This window comes from Oculina patagonica, chromosome 11, assembly GCF_052425735.1.
Source record: "Oculina patagonica isolate OP01 chromosome 11, crgOcupat, whole genome shotgun sequence".
Classification (NCBI taxonomy): domain Eukaryota; kingdom Metazoa; phylum Cnidaria; class Anthozoa; order Scleractinia; family Oculinidae; genus Oculina; species Oculina patagonica.
The window spans coordinates 10204771-10221931 of NC_135768.1; the positions used below are offsets into that span (position 1 = coordinate 10204771).

Sequence of the window (17161 nt, forward strand, 5' to 3'; positions counted from 1 at the left end):
CGCCAATTGTCACTCATCTCTTAAACTCAATTGTTTTAAAGGCACATACCATTGTGCGTTTTGCTAAACTTAAAGGAGAAGTTCACTCCAGAATGGCCATTTATTTTCTTTACGCCAATAAAAAGTTCATACAAAGATATGTTATTCACCAAAATTTCAGCCTCCAACGTGCGCTATAAACCTACGAAATCTTTCCCAAAACTCGACCACTGAACGCCGCCATCTTGGAGCTGGTAATGTATGCGTGACGTCAAAGAGCTCAGCCTGAATTTTGTCGGGGAAATTTAAATACTCGAAACTCCTTGTTTCTTCGTATTGGCTTTTGTTTGTCAAAATGCCTGTTTGTGCATCTCCATTTTTCTCAAACAGAGCTCCAAGAAATACAAAAAACAAGGAGTTTCGACTATTAAAATTTCCTGCCAAACTTCAGGCCGAACTCTTTGACGTCGCGCATACATTACCAGCTTCAAGATGGCGGCGTCCAGTTGTCGAGTTGTGGGAAAGATTACGTAGGGTTATAGCGAATGTTTGAGGCTGAAATTTTGTTGAATAACATATCTTTGTGTAAATTTTTTATTGGCGTAAAGAAAATATATGGCCATTCTGGAGTGAACTTCTCCTTTAAGAGAAAAGCTCCCGAGTTTGCACTTGCTAGATGCGCGATTTCTAATCCAAAGAAGAACGGTTTAAAATTGCTTACTACTTCGTGTTAAAAGTGCTCTATCCCGACTTTCTTCTACTGAACATTTTTAAATTACGAGTGGGCAGAAAAATTTGTAGGCCCAGACCTAGGAGCCAATAGGTTAGACTTTCCCCTGACGGCCATCATAATAGACATAAAAGTTCATATACCACTTCAGATGCTGTCAATTTGATTCGACTGTTCCTGTTCCGAATTTCAGCCACTGTTGGATTGACTATTTATGGCAGACTACTTGAAATCGGTCTTTTTTCTTAGGGTCCGACCCGACAAATGCAAATATCGGGAATGCAAGCGCAAAAAGGCGGCATGGACGAGAAGTGCCTTTTGGCTCCAGCCAAATTAATCCACAACCACTAACAGAATAAGCAAACGACGACCACCAGCTTGGAATACAAATGTACACAAAAACAGTGTCACGAAAATGGACAAATGTTGGAATCGCATCCTTGACACTTCACAAGATTCGTTCTGTGCAAAAAAAGATGGCAGACAAAATAAAGGTCACGGTCTTTTCATGTGACCGTCGTTAATTAAGCTTAACAGATATCCAATCATTGCGGTTAGGGGCGTAGCCAGCTTTCAAAAGAGTTGTAGGCCTGGCCACTTCTAGGCGGGGGGGGGGGGGGGGGGGCTATGCGGGGCTCGGGGGTTTCCTACCGATAAAGCGACTTTCACTCATTGGCTGCTAAATATATAAACGCACTTGTCTTTAACGACACATACTTATCACTCTCTCGATCGCATCAAACCCATCAAACCGAAGGGAAGAGGAAATTATAAGAAAAAGTGGGTTGTAAACATTTCCAACAGAGAACTGGACAATAATGAAATATCACTCCTTCGAAAATGACTTAATTTCGCCATTACACCGTGCAGCGTGCCAACAAAAGAAATTCTCGCTTCGGTCGAATCAGCTATCGATGGTCTGCCGAAACAACGTCAGAATATCATCCGAAGTGAAATCTGTAGCACTCTAAAACAAGCACACCCCCCGAGACAACAAAACTTAACAAGGGAAGAACGAACGGCTTGCAAGGCTCTACATAGTTCTAAATAAGTGAAACTTCAAAATTATAAAAAAAATTCTCAATTAATTAGTTATAAAGTTCTTAATTTATTATTACATATATAAATTTCTCCAAATTAGTGAAGCTCCATATATGATCTTTGTGTACTACTCTCCACCCTCTTTCATAGATAAATTACTGTAATTTTACTCTACTTTATTCTATTTCACTTTTTTCATCTTAATTAGTGTCTCCAATTAGTTTGTAAAAGCTAAACACCGTTGGCACTTAAATTAAGTCTTGCTACTAGAATAAGAATACAAAAGGAAAGCCACTCCGAAAAGCACTGTTTGGTTAGTTCAGATTATAACTATGCTGTTGGCCTGATCTACTATAAATTATATAAATATATATGAGGTGCCATGTTTGTTTTGAAATAGGACCAAAATTTATTATATCTTACTTAAAAATTAAATATTAAGTCTAATTTTTTTTGAGGTGGTTTTCCATCTTATTGACTGGGGGCAGGGTTGTTCGAAAGCCGATTAACACTAACCCAGGATTAAAAGTCGATCGAGGGTTAAATTTCTCTTGTATAGAAGTGTTTAAATTGCTTATGTTTTGTGGAGTTTGAGATTAATGGACGTCAAAACTGGAGGAGAGAAATTAAAACCTCACTGAAAAGTAACAAAACTGAACTCAAAATTCACGCTCATATGGATTGGCTTAATCGCGCTTTGAACAATCCGGCCCCGTTTCAGTTGATCCGAAATGAAACTGCATTGTTCATTTCTCGGGCAAATCACTGAGATTCCTCGATGTGTAAATCGTAATTAACGATCGAAAATTATTTAAAACGAAACTAGTTTTGTATGCTGCAAAACCTAGAACATTTCTGGACTGACTGATCCGAAAACTGTTCTCTTTACGGACCTACGAACGCACAATAACTTTAAAGCATGTCGTGTTGGCATGTTAGCAGATAAGCACATGGTCTTGACACAAGAAGGGACAAGTTGCAACGACATGTGGCACACGCAGCAGGGGCAAATTTCCAACAGGTACTTAACCAATTAACAGAGCAGCGCCATGTTGCAGCAACACGTCCCCTCGTGTGTGGTAATGCTTTTGCGTGTACAAGACAAAAAACAAATTGGTGCTGCAGTCTTCCGTGAAAAGTGTTACGATGACACCCATTACTCCTGCTCCTTCTCTGAATGTGCAAATGTGCAGTGATCTCCTCTGGGACATGCTCCTCTGGCGTGATCCCGACACAATCTAGTTTTAAACTTTCTGTTGTTCTGAGAATGAACAGGAAAAAGATAATTTAAGACACTGAACATGTACTGGACATTTTGTCAAGTTTCAAGCCCAATTGATAGCCCAGGACTAGCGGATTTCCTTAACGTCAGTTTACATACTCATCCGTGTTCATGCTCTCTTTCTCCGAATCAGACAACACAGAAGAGTCACATCGTTACGATCGTATAAATGTAAATGCTAACTTGTAAAGTATAATTTTTAAAAAGCCAAAACTTATATTTGTGTCGTAAGAAAACTAAACATAATGGTCCATTTTTATTACACGTGCTAACAAACGTCTTCGGCTGCGGATGGCTATGATTGAAATGGATTGCAACTTAAAAAATTGAGGCTAAACTTTTCAAGTTGTTTCCGCGTGTCTAAAAAAATGGATATTTACAGCCATGGCTTGATTTCTTTTTTGCAAATTAAGGTTATATCTTTCTTTAGATGTTGAAAGACAATGTTTTTCATGGGTTTCATTGGCTACCCGGCACTAAAAGAGCTAAGACCAAAAATCAGCGAAGTCTTCGTGACGTAGCCTCATTAAGCTGTTTAGTTTGTCTTATTATGGTTCTGTTCAATAGAGCAGTTTTCAATTGAGTGTCGTAAAACCAAAACCAAAGTAATTACTCTAGCCAATCACAAAGAACACAGACAATCCAGTAAACCAATCAAAACTCGAAGAAAATACATGAAGCCGGCACGAAGCGCGGGAAAACGTGCGCGAGCGCGTCATGATTGGTTTTGGTTTTACGGACTGGGCTCGAGCCGCGAAACATGGCGGACACGAAGCGAACGAGCTCCTGATGCTATTCAACCTTGCAGCCGCGGTCATGGTTGTTTTCTCTTAATAATGATAAAATGACCGACGAACAAGCTAATTATCACGACACGAAAGAAAGAGGGAGAAAAAGAACACGAGAAGGAAGTTCACAAACGGACGATGAAGACGCGACCGAACATCACAGTTGCAGGCAGTCTTGTGAACTATGCAAGGATACAATGAACGCAAGACTAGGCAGTATCGAAGAGAAGCTTAACATGCTGTTAGATGTGCTTCCTGAATTGGCAAATCATAAAAGTAGAATCACCCAGCTAGAAGAAGAAAATAAATCCCTTCAAACAAGCCTGCAAAATGCGCAAGCAGAGATCGAAGATTTAAAAACGCTGACAAGCACTGTGAAGTCTCAACAACGAAACATGAACACTGCCAAAGAGCAAATGGAGAAAGATATTAATGAATTACGTCGCCGGCACGTCAAACTGGAATGCCATAGCCGCAGGGGCAACCTAAAATTCTATGGCGTTAAAGAGCGAGTTAACGAATCGAGCAATGACACCGAGACGGTTCTGAGAGAATTTATGCGCACAAAGCTGAAAATTCCACCCAGCGACGAAGAGCAGATACAATTCGATCGAGTTCATAGGATTTCTTCTCGTAAACGCGATGGCCGAAGCTCTGGACCACGTCCAATAATAGTCAAACTCTCCGTTTATCAAGACAAGAACTTCATCAAGTCGTTTATAAAGAACCTGCCCAAAGGCACCAACATTGGAATATCCGACGATTTTCCCAAGGAAGTAGACGAGATAAGGAAGAGCTTATACCCCATTCTCAAAGCATCGAAACGTGATAAGAAAGAAGCTTATTTCAAAGTTGAAAAGCTTATCATTGATGGCTCACTTTACAGAGGACCCGAAACAGCTAATTTCCCCATTTACGGACGTTTAATGGACACTTAAATGTAATATGACTAGTTAACTCTCCTGCTTCGTCGTTCAGCTCAACCATTGCTTGACGGCTGCTGTATCGGTTTTTTTTTGTCCCAGTCAATAATGCCGCACAAATGCATAGGTAAGTCCGAGGTTGTTAGTAGTTTATATTGTTTCTGTTGTGTTTCTGTTGTAGGCATGTTCTATTACATATGTCTACATAACTCTAACTCGATCAACAAAAGGAAATTAATACCATGTTGTGAAATCTCGCTGCATAATGAGCGTTATAAGATAAACAAATGCTATATATATTTCTGGAATATTGTGACTTTGCCTTCTGCAGAGAATCTAAATGTACAAAATTATATCTTTTAATGTAAGAGGGTTAAACGGTTCGAGAAAACGAAGACAGGTATTTCGCTGGCTGCATCAGCAAAAATCTGACATAATTTTCTTGCAAGAAACTTATTCCTCACTAGACGCTATCGGAAGATGGGAGGCAGAATGGGGAGGCAAAATCGTATCTAGCCATGGCTCGTCTCACAGCAGAGGAGTTATGATTCTCTTTAAACCGCGGCTTGACGTTAATATTGAAAAAATTACCGAAGATAAATACGGGAGGTACATTGTGGCAGAGATTGTTATTGATAACACAAAAGTCATATTGGTTAATGTTTATGCACCAAACGATCCAAACCAGCAGGTTGTATTCCTTAGAGAGCTTTCGAATAATATTCTCAGTAACTATGACGGTAACGAAAACCTTGTTTTAGGGGGTGATTTCAACTGCCTAATCAACACTTTGGACAAAAGAGGCGGTAAACCGGTAGACCTGAAAAAAGCATCAACCATCGAATTCACGACTTTAATTAAAATGCATAATTTGCTCGACTCCTGGCGCTACAAAAATCCAGACTCGCTTGGCTTTACATGGGCGAACCCCTCAATGAAAATTCAGTGTAGACTAGATTACCTCTTCATTTCGGAACAATCTAGTAGTCGAATTAGCGAATGTAAAATAATCCCAAACATTTATTCTGACCATTCCGCAGTCGCTCTATCTTTTTCTTTCTCTGAGTGCGAACCCCCTCGTGGGCCTGGCTTCTGGAAATTCAACAACTCTTTGTTGTCTGACACCAATTACGTAAATTTGTTAAACTTTTTAATTCCAGTGTTTGCCAAAAAGCATCAAGAAATTGAAGACAAAGGGCTGTTCTGGGAAATGATTAAAATGGAAATTAGAGCCTTCACAATACAATTCTCGAAGAAGAAAGCTAAATCTAAACGTGACGAAGAATCTGCTCTTTTGTTGGAAATGACTAAATTACAGTGTAAGCTCCAGACAGAGTACAGCGATTCTCTCAAAAGTGATTTAGAAAGAATAAAATCCAAGCTTGCCAGAATAGCAAGCGTCAAAACGCGAGGCACGATTATACGGAGCAGAGCGCGCTGGTATGAACACGGCGAGAGAAATAGTAAGTATTTTTACAGTTTAGAAAAAACAAACCACAGGAAAAAACATATAACGTCCTTAGTTATTAACGATCAAGAAAAAATTACTGACCCAAAGAAGATTCTTGAAGAGGAGGAGCGTTTTTTCAAACGGATATATACATCACAAAATATGAATCCGAACGACTCTGCTTTCGACGAATTCTTTAAAACGGATTACGCGTTATCAGAAGAAAATGCAACAAGCTGCGAAGGTCTTATGTCCATCGATGAATGCGAGCGAGCGCTGCTGTTGATGAAAGGCAATAAAACACCAGGAACAGATGGTCTTACCGCGGAATTCTACCGCTACTTTTGGAATGCTGTTGGCAAATTCATGGTTGAAAGTTTTAATTACGCCCTGGAACACGGGTCCCTTTCCATCTCTCAACGACAAGGAATTATCTCTTTAATCCCCAAAAAGAATAAGAATGCGGAGTATTTAAAGAATTGGAGACCTGTATCGCTACTTAATGTTGACTACAAAGTTGCAACCAAAACTATTGCCCTTCGCATGGAAAGGATCCTGCCAAGCATAATCCATCCTTGTCAGTCTGGCTATGTAAAAGGAAGATTCATCGGTGAAAGTATTAGACTGATAGCAGACACAATGGACTTCACTAAAATAAACGATATACCAGGCATAGCTGTTTTCTTGGATTTTGAAAAAGCTTTTGATTCAATTGAATGGGACTTTATCCAAAAATGCCTCGAATCTTTCAAATTTGGCCCAAATCTTCGGCAGTGGATCAACGTATTCTATAAAGACATCTCCAGTTGCGTTATTAACAATGGTGTAGCCTCCAAACACTTCCTTTTAGAACGCGGTGTCCGTCAAGGTTGCCCTCTCTCAGGCATACTCTTTGTTATTGCTATGGAGCTCTTTGCCCAAAGTATTAGACGCTCCAAAGATATCAAAGGCATTAATATACAAGGAGCTGAAGAAGTCAAGCTCTCACAATATGCCGATGACACTACCGCCCTTCTCGCCGATGTCCAGTCGGTTTCGAATTTATTTGACTTACTTTTGCTGTTTGAAAAATGCTCTGGTTTAAAAATTAACCAAACAAAATCAGAAATGCTTTGGCTCGGCTCCTTGCGTTATAGAAAAGATGCAATTTTTAACCTCCAAATAAGTGACGAACCAGTTTATGCTCTTGGGGTACACTTCACTTACAATAATGAAGCGTCTCAGAAGAAAAATTTTTTGGAAAAGTTAGGACCTTTGAAGAAAACTTTAAGTATCTGGTCCAGAAGAGACATATCCATTTACGGTAGAATAAACATTGTCAAAACATTAGCACTCTCCAAACTTGTGTTCATCTGCAGTGTTATGGAGACTCCAAAGAACTTTGCCAAAGAAGTCAATAATATAGTATTCGACTTTATTTGGAAGCAAAAACCTCCAAAAATAAAAAAGACCACCCTTATCAAAAAGAAATTAGATGGTGGTCTAGATATGAAAGATTTTGTTCTTTTCGACAAAGCTTTAAAATTGACCTGGGTTAAGCGCTTGTGTTCTGAAGTGGATGCACCGTGGAAGTATATTCCGAAATCGTTTCTGTCTAGTGTTGGCGGCACGGAGCTTTTTAAATGTAATTATGACTATAACGTTCTTGACCTTAACTGTCATCTTCCTGAATTTTACAGACAGATTATACATTATTGGCAGGAAATCGCGTCGACAGCACCTCACAGCAAGAACGAGGTACTCTCCCAAATAATCTGGAACAACAGATTCATTTTGATTAACAATAAAATGGTATATCTACCTCGTTGGCGCGAAGCAGGAATACAACAAATTTCAGACCTTTTTGATGAAAATGAAAGTCGATTTCTGCCTTTCCTCACTTTTTCCAACAAATTTGCATTAGATTGCAATTTTTTACAATATTATAGCCTTATATCCGCGATTCCCCAAAGATGGAAAAAGCTACTTCATGTACATTCCGGCGACACTAGTGCTACTTCATCCATGCCGCCATTTTGTACTCTAACGTGCAAAATGTTGTATGAAAGGTTGTTACTTTGTGAAGATCTTCCCCCTCCTACCTCAGAGAAAAAACTTCAATCATACGGTATCTCAAAAGAGAATCTAAGTAAAATTTATCTTCTGTCATTTAAGGCTACAAAGGAAGTTAAATTAGCAATGTTCCAATATAAAATTATTCACAACATTTTAGCCACGAACAGTTTATTATACAAAATGAAAAAGGTTGCTTCCCCTTTCTGTCCATTCTGTCCCTCTGATAGTCAAACTATACAGCATTTGTTTATTAGCTGCGTGCAGGCGTCTTCTTTTTGGGATAACTTCCAAAATTGGTTTCTGTTCGAAAGCAAAGCGAATTTACTTCTTTCCGAGCTAGATGTGTTATTTGGAATTACCCGTCCTTGTACGCACCGTTTAGCCCTCAATCATCTCATACTGCTGGGCAAATATTTTCTTTATGTCAACGCACTTAACAATGTCAAAGGCGTTTTTAATGACTTTACCTCATTAGTGCACGAAAAAATCGAGACTGAAAAATATATCGCTGTCACGTCAAATGATGAGAAGAAATTTAAACAGAAATGGAAATTCCTTCTCAGCTAGTTAGAGTGTGTATTTTAGTAATGTAAGCAATGCAATTAATTTATACATTTAAATTTAACGTACCAGCGACTGTAATTAATGTATTGTTTAACTTATTGTAATGTAGTGTTAAATATGTAGTGTGCTGTAATTTAGATAAGTATGTATTGTATTGTTTCTAGTACCATGTAAATAGCTTGTGAGTGTTGTTTGAAATAAAAGCGCATTAAAAAAAAAAAAAAAAAAAAAAGGTTTTGGTTTTACTTCTGATTGGCTGAGAAAGTGGCGCGAAATTTTTAAACCAATCACTAAGCGTAGTAAACGCTAAACCAATGCAAACGCAAATTACTTTCGACACTCAAGTGAAAACCGCTCTATCCTTGTAAAATGTGATTTTAAAATCTGTAGCACCGATGCTGATACTACCCCTTTTGTTAATGCGCATCAGAATTAACCAATCAGATGTAACAAATTTAGTTCCCGCGAAAATAAACAGTACCTAAAATATCTTGGTCTAGCCCCTTTGAATGCTATTCTGGTGATGAAAGCAAAGTCAAAGACAACAACAACAACAACAACAACTTTATTTGCACCTATTCATTCAATTATTAGCAAAACAATAAATAAAATAAATAGAGTTAAGTGCATGGCTGCCCAGAATAACCACGATTGGCTAACAAGATTGGGCAGCCATACTTAGTTTTTATCACAATAATTGAGGTATATATAACAAATTTCGCTTCATATGCACTTTAACAATAATTGCACCTTCTTTTAAGAAATCAACAAGTCCCTGGACCACAGAATACGCCGAAGTCATAGCTTGTTCTAAGTCATTCCACTCCGGGCATGCTGCTTCTGTATATAAATAAAACCAATCAAACAAACATAATATTACAGAGACAGATAAGGAATTTTTGATTGGGGAGGGGGGATAGTCGAAACTTGTACTTAGTAAACACCGCTGAAATTGGTTTGCCGCAATTAACTTCTACCCTCTTATGGTGACATGTTGTGTTTTATAGGGGAATTCTTGCTGACGTCAGTATTACATTTTGCCTCAACAGCATACGACTTTGCGTAGAGAAGGCATCATGCTATACAGGAATTGACTCCAGATCGTTAAAGAGCTTAGCTGATTCATCAGACGTGATATTGGATACAAAAGTTTGATCGTTTAGCTAGGGCTTTAAAACGGAGCAAATTAAAGTTTAACAAGAAGTTCTGTAAGTTATAAAGGGGATGATACCTCTTAAATTTCACACCCTTCAGTCGTAAAATGTCAAACAATTTGTACTGTTTGCGGTCATGGCAATTGGTGGAGTCAATTTGTAAACTGATGAACATATGCCATAAAATTGCATGAAACCAAAGTATACCCTTGACAAAAATATGATACTATAGCAGAAATAAAACACATTTACCAGGAGCTGTAGAAAATACACAGGTTATTAATTTTGTCAGCTATTCACGCTTCGGTGGGTGTGTCTGTGATAATGGCTAGCCGAGGCCCCATTTGTACCCCGAACTTCTCCTTAAACTAAAGTATTGGACACAAACCTGGGGAGGCGTCAATCTGGGACAGTAAATCAAACTTTTTTTGCAGCTAGCAAAGATTGCCCGGATCACCCGATCTCTGAAGAGCAATAATCAACTGCTGAATGCTCTGAGAAAAAGAGGCAGGAGATTGGAGCTGAAATAGAAAATGTATCGTAACGTAAGTGTATGGGCTACAATAGAGGGCCTGGTGAAAGTTTTTGCTGAAGTATAACTTTGTTAACAAAGTCCAATGCAGTTTAGACTGCCATAGATAGACAAGGTTATGTTTGCATTTGAGCATCTTGTGGCCCAAATGGCTGGTTTCTGTAGCATGATGCGACTACATGTAGAGGAGCTGAGTTGTGCAACAGCCTATCCCAAGATCTACGATCTGCAGGTGTCTTTAAAAGATTTTAAATGTAAGCTGCATCATCACAGCTTTGAATAAGTTCTGTACACTCCACACAGAATCCTTGAAAAGCAGCTTAACCCTCGGACGTACAAGCAAACTCACACCCCCGCCATCGTACAAGGGGGGGGGGGGGGTGGATGGAACCCCTCCCCGGAGTTTTCGTTATATTAAGGCGTAGCGAGATTATTTTACACTGATAAGAAAGCCCTTAGCTTACTCTACAAGATGACAGAATTTTAATTGGATGTGACGTCATATGACGTCACGTGACGTCATTTGAGCCGCCATCTTGGATCCGCCATCTTGGATTTCAACATTTTCTTAGAAAGTCACAAAATAACGGAAATTGATGCAAAATGAAGCCAGAATGCTTATGGAATGTAAAAATAAACAAATCTTGCACTTCTGTTTAAAAAAACTGGAAAAAATAAAGAAAAATGTTAAAAAGTGACGATTTTTGGCAAGACCTGCCTGTATTTATGACGTTGCCATGGCAACGTCAAATATCGTGGACACATGGTTGACATATCAAAATTTCCGGAAAGGATGAATGAACAGCTACTGAAAGTTTCAGGATTCACGGTAGATTAAATCCTCTTTTCAAAATTTGGAAAAAACCTTATGGGGGGGGGGGGGTGGCATCCACCCCCCCCCCCTTGTACGTCCGAGGGTTAATGTGTAATCAGTTATAATTTTGTAGTAATTACTTAGTTTAGTTAGATAGCAGCTAGATCATCATTTTATCTATATTTTTTATACTGTATGCTGAAGGATTTTTAACTGTGTTTAAATAAAGTCATCTGATCTAACATGTAGGAGTAATTCTACTTCTATCCCCCACCCCCACCCACCCCCCCCCCCCCCAACCTGGATGGGATGCTAGTCGATTGGTGACCAAGTAGCAAAAATTTTTATCTTATTCCACATGGACACGGGAGTATGGAAGGCTTAGAAATCGCTCTATCACTTCAAATGTGTGAGTTCTCTAACTATTTAGCATAACTTTCTTTTGTTTTTGGGTGCAGGTTATCCGCCAGTGAGGGTAATCTGCTGAATCTTTTTTCTCAATTTGGAAAAAATCGACCGGTGCGGGTAATCTGCCGTGTGGGTAAAAAAGCCGGAAATTATGGTACCCCCAGCATTAATTTGCTGGTACCCATTTATACACCTGGGTAAAAAGAGGGCACTCTGCGAGTGTGTTCTTTCCCAGTCAGAGTGACTAGTGATTGCATGGTCAGGGCTTGAACCTGGCTGCTTGATCTGGAGTCAAGTGCACTTGTCATTTAGATACAGTGTAATACTGTACATATTGCAAATAGTCAACTAACGAATGTCACACATGATTTTTTCTCATCATTCTGTGTGTCATTCGTATTTTCAACCCTCTCATAACACCAGAAGAGAGGTAAAACATTTTGGTGTACTGAAAGGCTCCAAAGTGCTACTGGTAAAAGAGAAACTCGGAAAAAATGTTGTTGACTCTGTTTTCATTTTCACTAGGGTTATTTTTCAATTCTAACATGCCTGTTGTGTGAAGCCAGACATGTGAAATCAACATTTGAGTTTTGAAAGGAGTTGCCATTTGAACATTGAAATATTCACCTCAAGAATGGAATATTGAAGGGGAAAAAATTACATTAATTAATTGATTATCTTCCTTTTTTTAAAACAATCACAGATGGAGCATAGTAAAGCAGAACCATTGAAAGTAATCGGTAACCCCCCTCCCCCCACCCCCCGCCCCCACCATAAAACATCCCCTTGACAGCATACAGCAAATAATTAATTCACGGAAGAAAACAACTTCTCTCAAGGAAAAAAACTGCCTGCATATTTCTCGTTCTTTAAACATGCCATGCAGAAGGTTTTAGAATTCAGGTAGCACTTATTCCATGTAAAAATCCCAGGGCATTTTGTCTTGGGGGCGTTTTGACCTACATTCCTACTGAAAGCAATTCTGCACTACTTTTGACAGTCAAATTGAGAACAGCTGTTATCTGTTACCTAAACCAACTAAGTTCTTAACGCACCTTGTCAATGATTGACTGCATGTGAGATTTGTGATCTCGGTCCCCATACAGCAGTGTGGACCACTGATCTGGTAGAATACACAGTCCTGCCTTCATAGCAATTTGCACTATTTGCGCATCATGCTCCTTCCGCAAAGCGTCATAAGTACGAAACTAATAAATTAAAAATAAATATCTGATAAGTATGATGTTTCTTAATAAATGATAATAATTACTGTAAAGCTTTATTAAGCCACACCCCTCTATTTTAAGCCCTCCCCTGGCAGTTGTTTTTTTTTTTCAATAAGCCCTTCCCCCTCCCTTCTCCATCAAGTTCTTCCCTCTGTACATGGTAGTAGATGGGCATGGCAGTTTAAAAGAATTTAAGAACACAAGGTGACATACATGTATTAAAGTTAATTATAATCCACTATAATTTTTGTGAAAATGTGTTACTTTAAACAGCCCTACATGTATAATATCAAAAAGTCTACTTTATTTCATATTTTGTACCCTTATTGACATATCAATATGATTTGAGGTACACACCCCTTATTGATATATCAATATGAATTGAGGTACACACCCCTTATTGATATATCAATATGAATTGAGGTACACCCCCTCTCTGATAAGTCCCCCCTCCATTTCTATAACCCCCCTCTGCTCATTGGAGTAGAAACTGTACCTGTTCTTTTAGCTGAAACAGAGATGACTCATTATCCTTTTGCTCAACCTGAAATAAACATTATTTAACACTGATCATACATGTACATTCAGTTAAAAATAATAAACTTGCAGATAAGACTGCACTATTATTTATATAAATACATTGTACATGTATTTCAAATATTAATAATACACATTATTATAATATTTTACTTCCGTATTATTAATAATTTACTTTTTTCATGTTTACCTTAAAACAGGATGCTCTGTAAAGCAGCTGGACTACATGACCAATGCTTGCTTTGGAAGCCTGCGGGAACTGAGATTTCAGCTTCTGAACCACAAACAGAACTAAAACTTTCCTGGACAAGGCCTCCCCTCCCTCGAGAGCCAACAAAATTAGTTTTAAAGCCTCATCCTGTATTGCTGGTCCCAAAAACTGACAACCAAGCTGCCGCATAGCAGCCCATAAATTTGTAGGCAACTGTTGCTGATTTTGATGTAATAATATGAGCTCTGTAATGGTCCTTTCTCCAAGGCTTCTAGCAGCACGCATGGCCCTTGTTCGACCACTAGCCTCAGCAATCTGGCAGTTTACAAGTGATACAAGCTTCCGCAGCATAGGTCTTGTAAGTAGATTATCTCCATTTCTGTTTACAGTGGCATTAGTTCCACTGGCTGTTCCATTAACAACACCAGTGGCAGGCCTTAACAACAATGCAAGTCTTTCAATACAACGTTTGGACTCTCTGTACTGAACTGAATTGTTCAGCACACTTTCTATAGGAGGAAGCTCATCGTCTGGTACTTCCACTCCAACTAACTGAAGCAAAGCATAGTTGAAAGGAAGCTTGGAGATGTCTGTGTCAACACAAGCCTGATCAAATGGACATTGTGTTTTAGGCAGCTTTGACAAGCAGGAAACACACAATGTGTGTCCACATCCCAGGCTGACTGGTTGCTTGTTGTGTTCGTCAAATTGCTTGGAACATATTGGACACTGGAGAAATTCCGTCCACTGTGGTGTTTGAATCGGCATGATTGATATCAGCTATTGCAGATGATAATTGACGCTGGATACTGCAGGGAAATCTGTAATTTAAAAAAACAACAACAACACAATCAGAAGTGAAGTCAATGCAGCGTTTGAGTACAAAACGGACCATTATAATAATTATATTGTAAAATGATGTTAAACATGTTTTAATTTCTGAGAAATGTTATTATGGTGTAATATAGTCTGCAGACCTGCCAACTCTCACGATTCTGCCATGAGTCTCACGATTTTTTATCTTTTCTTACGCTCTTACAACAAGAAATAAGTAATTAATTATTCTTGGATTATGGCCTGCAAACTATGGAATGCGTTGCCTCTGGTAGTAAGAAAATCACAAGATATTATATATGGCTTAAAGCTTAGCACCTGTTCTTTGCAACATTTATATTATTATATATTATAAATTTAGATTTTGAAATATAATTTCCTTTTTTTTCTTTTTTAATAGATTTTTTACTTTTAGATACATACACGTTCAAACGAGAACTTTATTTACTCCTAGGTGTTACATGTTTAAACAAAATTTGATTTGATTTTGATTTTTGACCACTACCCCCTCTCCCCCTTCCCAAACAGGGCCTCATTTGTGAAAGATCAGACCACCACCTTGAGGCCAGAGGGCCACTTGAATTTGACAAATGTGCATTCATTGAAAATTCTGATCAAGGGGGGCAGGTTTAGGAAAGTATGAAGCTAGACTGTAATTTCCAGAGGGAGGGGGGATCAAACCAAACAAACCTCCTTGAGAGGGGTATGGATATTATTACATGTATATTTCTGGAAGACATAATTGAAATTCTGAGTATAAACATGATCGTTTATACTCAGAATTTCAGATTATTTCAAAATAACAAATCATACACGTCGGTAAATTGAAGTCTATCGAAACAGCATTACGTAATAAATGACCAACTAATACACCAGTCATTTGAATCCCCCTCCCCCCCTCCTCGGGCATGAGCAGGGCAAAAGCGGGGCTTTCAGTTCAGATTCACCCCATTTTGGTCCCCTGTTATGCGGGGGATGCGCCAGAAATCACGGTCTTCGCATCTCGGACCGGGGGAATAAGTGGGGCACTCACTCCATGGTCAGGTTGTGTTCCAGGATATTGATCGAAATGTAGGTAAATAATAGTGTTACTTGTGAATGTGCTTACTTTGTATTAACAACAATCAAGATGAATAAATTACTAGTACTGAGTGAAATACAACTGAAAACTGTCCGCAAGATTTAAGAGAAATTACTTTTACGTTAAATGTTAGTTTGACAATAATAGCGCGTTGAAGACGCTGGAGACATTCATTTATGATAATTTAAGTTGAGTTAAAATGTACAATGTAATAGGAAGTTTCTAGTTTTAGAGATCAACAAACAGAGAGCCGGCTGTTCAAACAACACAGAGCATATTGTAATATCATCCTGCATTTCCATATAAAGTTGAGTTGGAAATTTCAAATAGTCGTCTTCTTCCTTGTCCATCGGGGAGCCTTTGCAAATGTATTCCTAGCTGCTCTGAAATCAATGTGTTCATTTCACGGCTACCAACGTTTTTATCATCCCTTACTGTCATCCCTTGTTGTGCTTGGCTATAACAAGTTTTCATATAAAGGGGTGGGGGAGTTCACCATTCACTTTTCTCCTGGGGGCCGGGGGCTTCACTTGCTTTCACTTGCCAAAAAAGTGAATGCCCCGCTCATGCCCGAGGAGGAGGGGGGAGGGGGTTTCAAATGACTGGTGCATAATTGCTGCTACAGTAGCAATATAATGTTACATAATATTTTCTATTGCAATTTCTGAACAGTTGACAACCCTAAACAAAGGAGCACAACATTACGACAAGCGAAAGATTTAAAACTACTTCACTGCATTCAAAATTCGGTGATTTATTTCAGCCTCGGGGCTCCATCGCAAAGTGATGTTCTCAGAACCTCCACAAGTCTGTGTCGAGGTAGATCATATTACCTGTATTACCCCTGCATCCACTAAGTAAGACATGCAAAGTTCTTTGGTTTAGCCACAACCCCAATACTGCAACAACAATTATGATATGTCGGCGTTTAACGCTTCATAAACTCACCTTAGCATACACAAAACCACTACTGGTATCCAGCTCACTGGGAAATACAGCTGTTCTAAGCTATACTTGTCCCTCCACTTTACCCGGACTTTATAATTGAAAAGCCTGCAGTCTCTTCAACAAAACAGCTTTACGATCTTTCACAACAAATCGTTGTACGGTTCTCTTCTCATGAAAAGTTCACAAAAGAGGAATTTTTAGTCTATCGACACACAAAAGATGTCGTTGTGAACTCTTTGAACTCTCCCACAGGAAGTACGATTCCATTCGACAGATTCGATGGAGTTTCCAGAGGCCGCGATCCTTTTGGTCAGCGCTGAAAACGCACAGGCTCTGGGAACGAGAGACAGTGCATCCTCGTACCCAGGGTCTTCGTTCCCTTTGACCTGCGCAGAAGGGACGAAGTCTCGAGGTACGAGAATGGAGACAGTGGCGCAGTTCCTTTCCAACCCGTCTCTCCTCAATCTCGACCCCAGTGTTTAGGCTTCTGACATCAACGTGACGGCGCGCCGGCGTAGTCAGTCATGCGCAAAAGAGAAGTGCTCTGGAGTCGAGAATGGTGTCTCATGTGTTCTTTGTGGACCACCCCCTTGCTCCTGAGGAT

General features: G+C 39.2%; 2 protein-coding genes and 2 long non-coding RNA genes across 4 annotated transcripts in view; 2 read left to right on the top strand and 2 right to left on the bottom strand.

The window, feature by feature from the left end:
- LOC144630230 (uncharacterized) overlaps nt 1-17161 on the bottom strand; it is a 69602-nt gene that overhangs the window by 23822 nt on the left and 28619 nt on the right. The window lies entirely within an intron of this gene.
- LOC144631145 (roquin-1-like) lies at nt 1798-16833 on the bottom strand. Its single transcript, XM_078489531.1, has 7 exons — nt 16558-16833; nt 13674-14515; nt 13443-13490; nt 12776-12928; nt 10355-10487; nt 9563-9652; nt 1798-3011 (listed from the first exon to the last, which is right to left on the bottom strand). Exons 2-5 carry the CDS (start codon nt 14460-14462, stop codon nt 10401-10403), a joined length of 1077 nt encoding a protein of 358 aa, XP_078345657.1. The 5' UTR covers nt 14463-14515; nt 16558-16833; the 3' UTR covers nt 1798-3011; nt 9563-9652; nt 10355-10400.
- Nucleotides 3067-9692, top strand: LOC144631146 (uncharacterized). Its single transcript, XR_013566681.1, has 3 exons — nt 3067-3585; nt 9158-9346; nt 9495-9692. It is a non-coding gene; the product is annotated as an uncharacterized LOC144631146 (long non-coding RNA).
- Nucleotides 9899-13804, top strand: LOC144631147 (uncharacterized). The gene is made up of 3 exons (XR_013566682.1): nt 9899-10020; nt 10401-10511; nt 13684-13804. It is a non-coding gene; the product is annotated as an uncharacterized LOC144631147 (long non-coding RNA).

What these genes read in the sequence shown, in the direction of transcription:
- LOC144631145 (XM_078489531.1), bottom strand. Translation starts at nt 14,462, where the DNA reads ATGCCGATTCAAACACCACAGTGGACGGAATTTCTCCAGTGTCCAATA. An exon ending in TGTTTCAGCTAAAAGAACAG is followed by an intron (nt 12,929 to 13,442) that starts GTACAGTTTCTA and finishes TTAATTTATTAG; the next exon opens with TTTCGTACTTATGACGCTTT. An exon ending in TGCAGTCAATCATTGACAAG is followed by an intron (nt 10,488 to 12,775) that starts GTGCGTTAAGAA and finishes TTTCTATTTCAG; the next exon opens with CTCCAATCTCCTGCCTCTTT.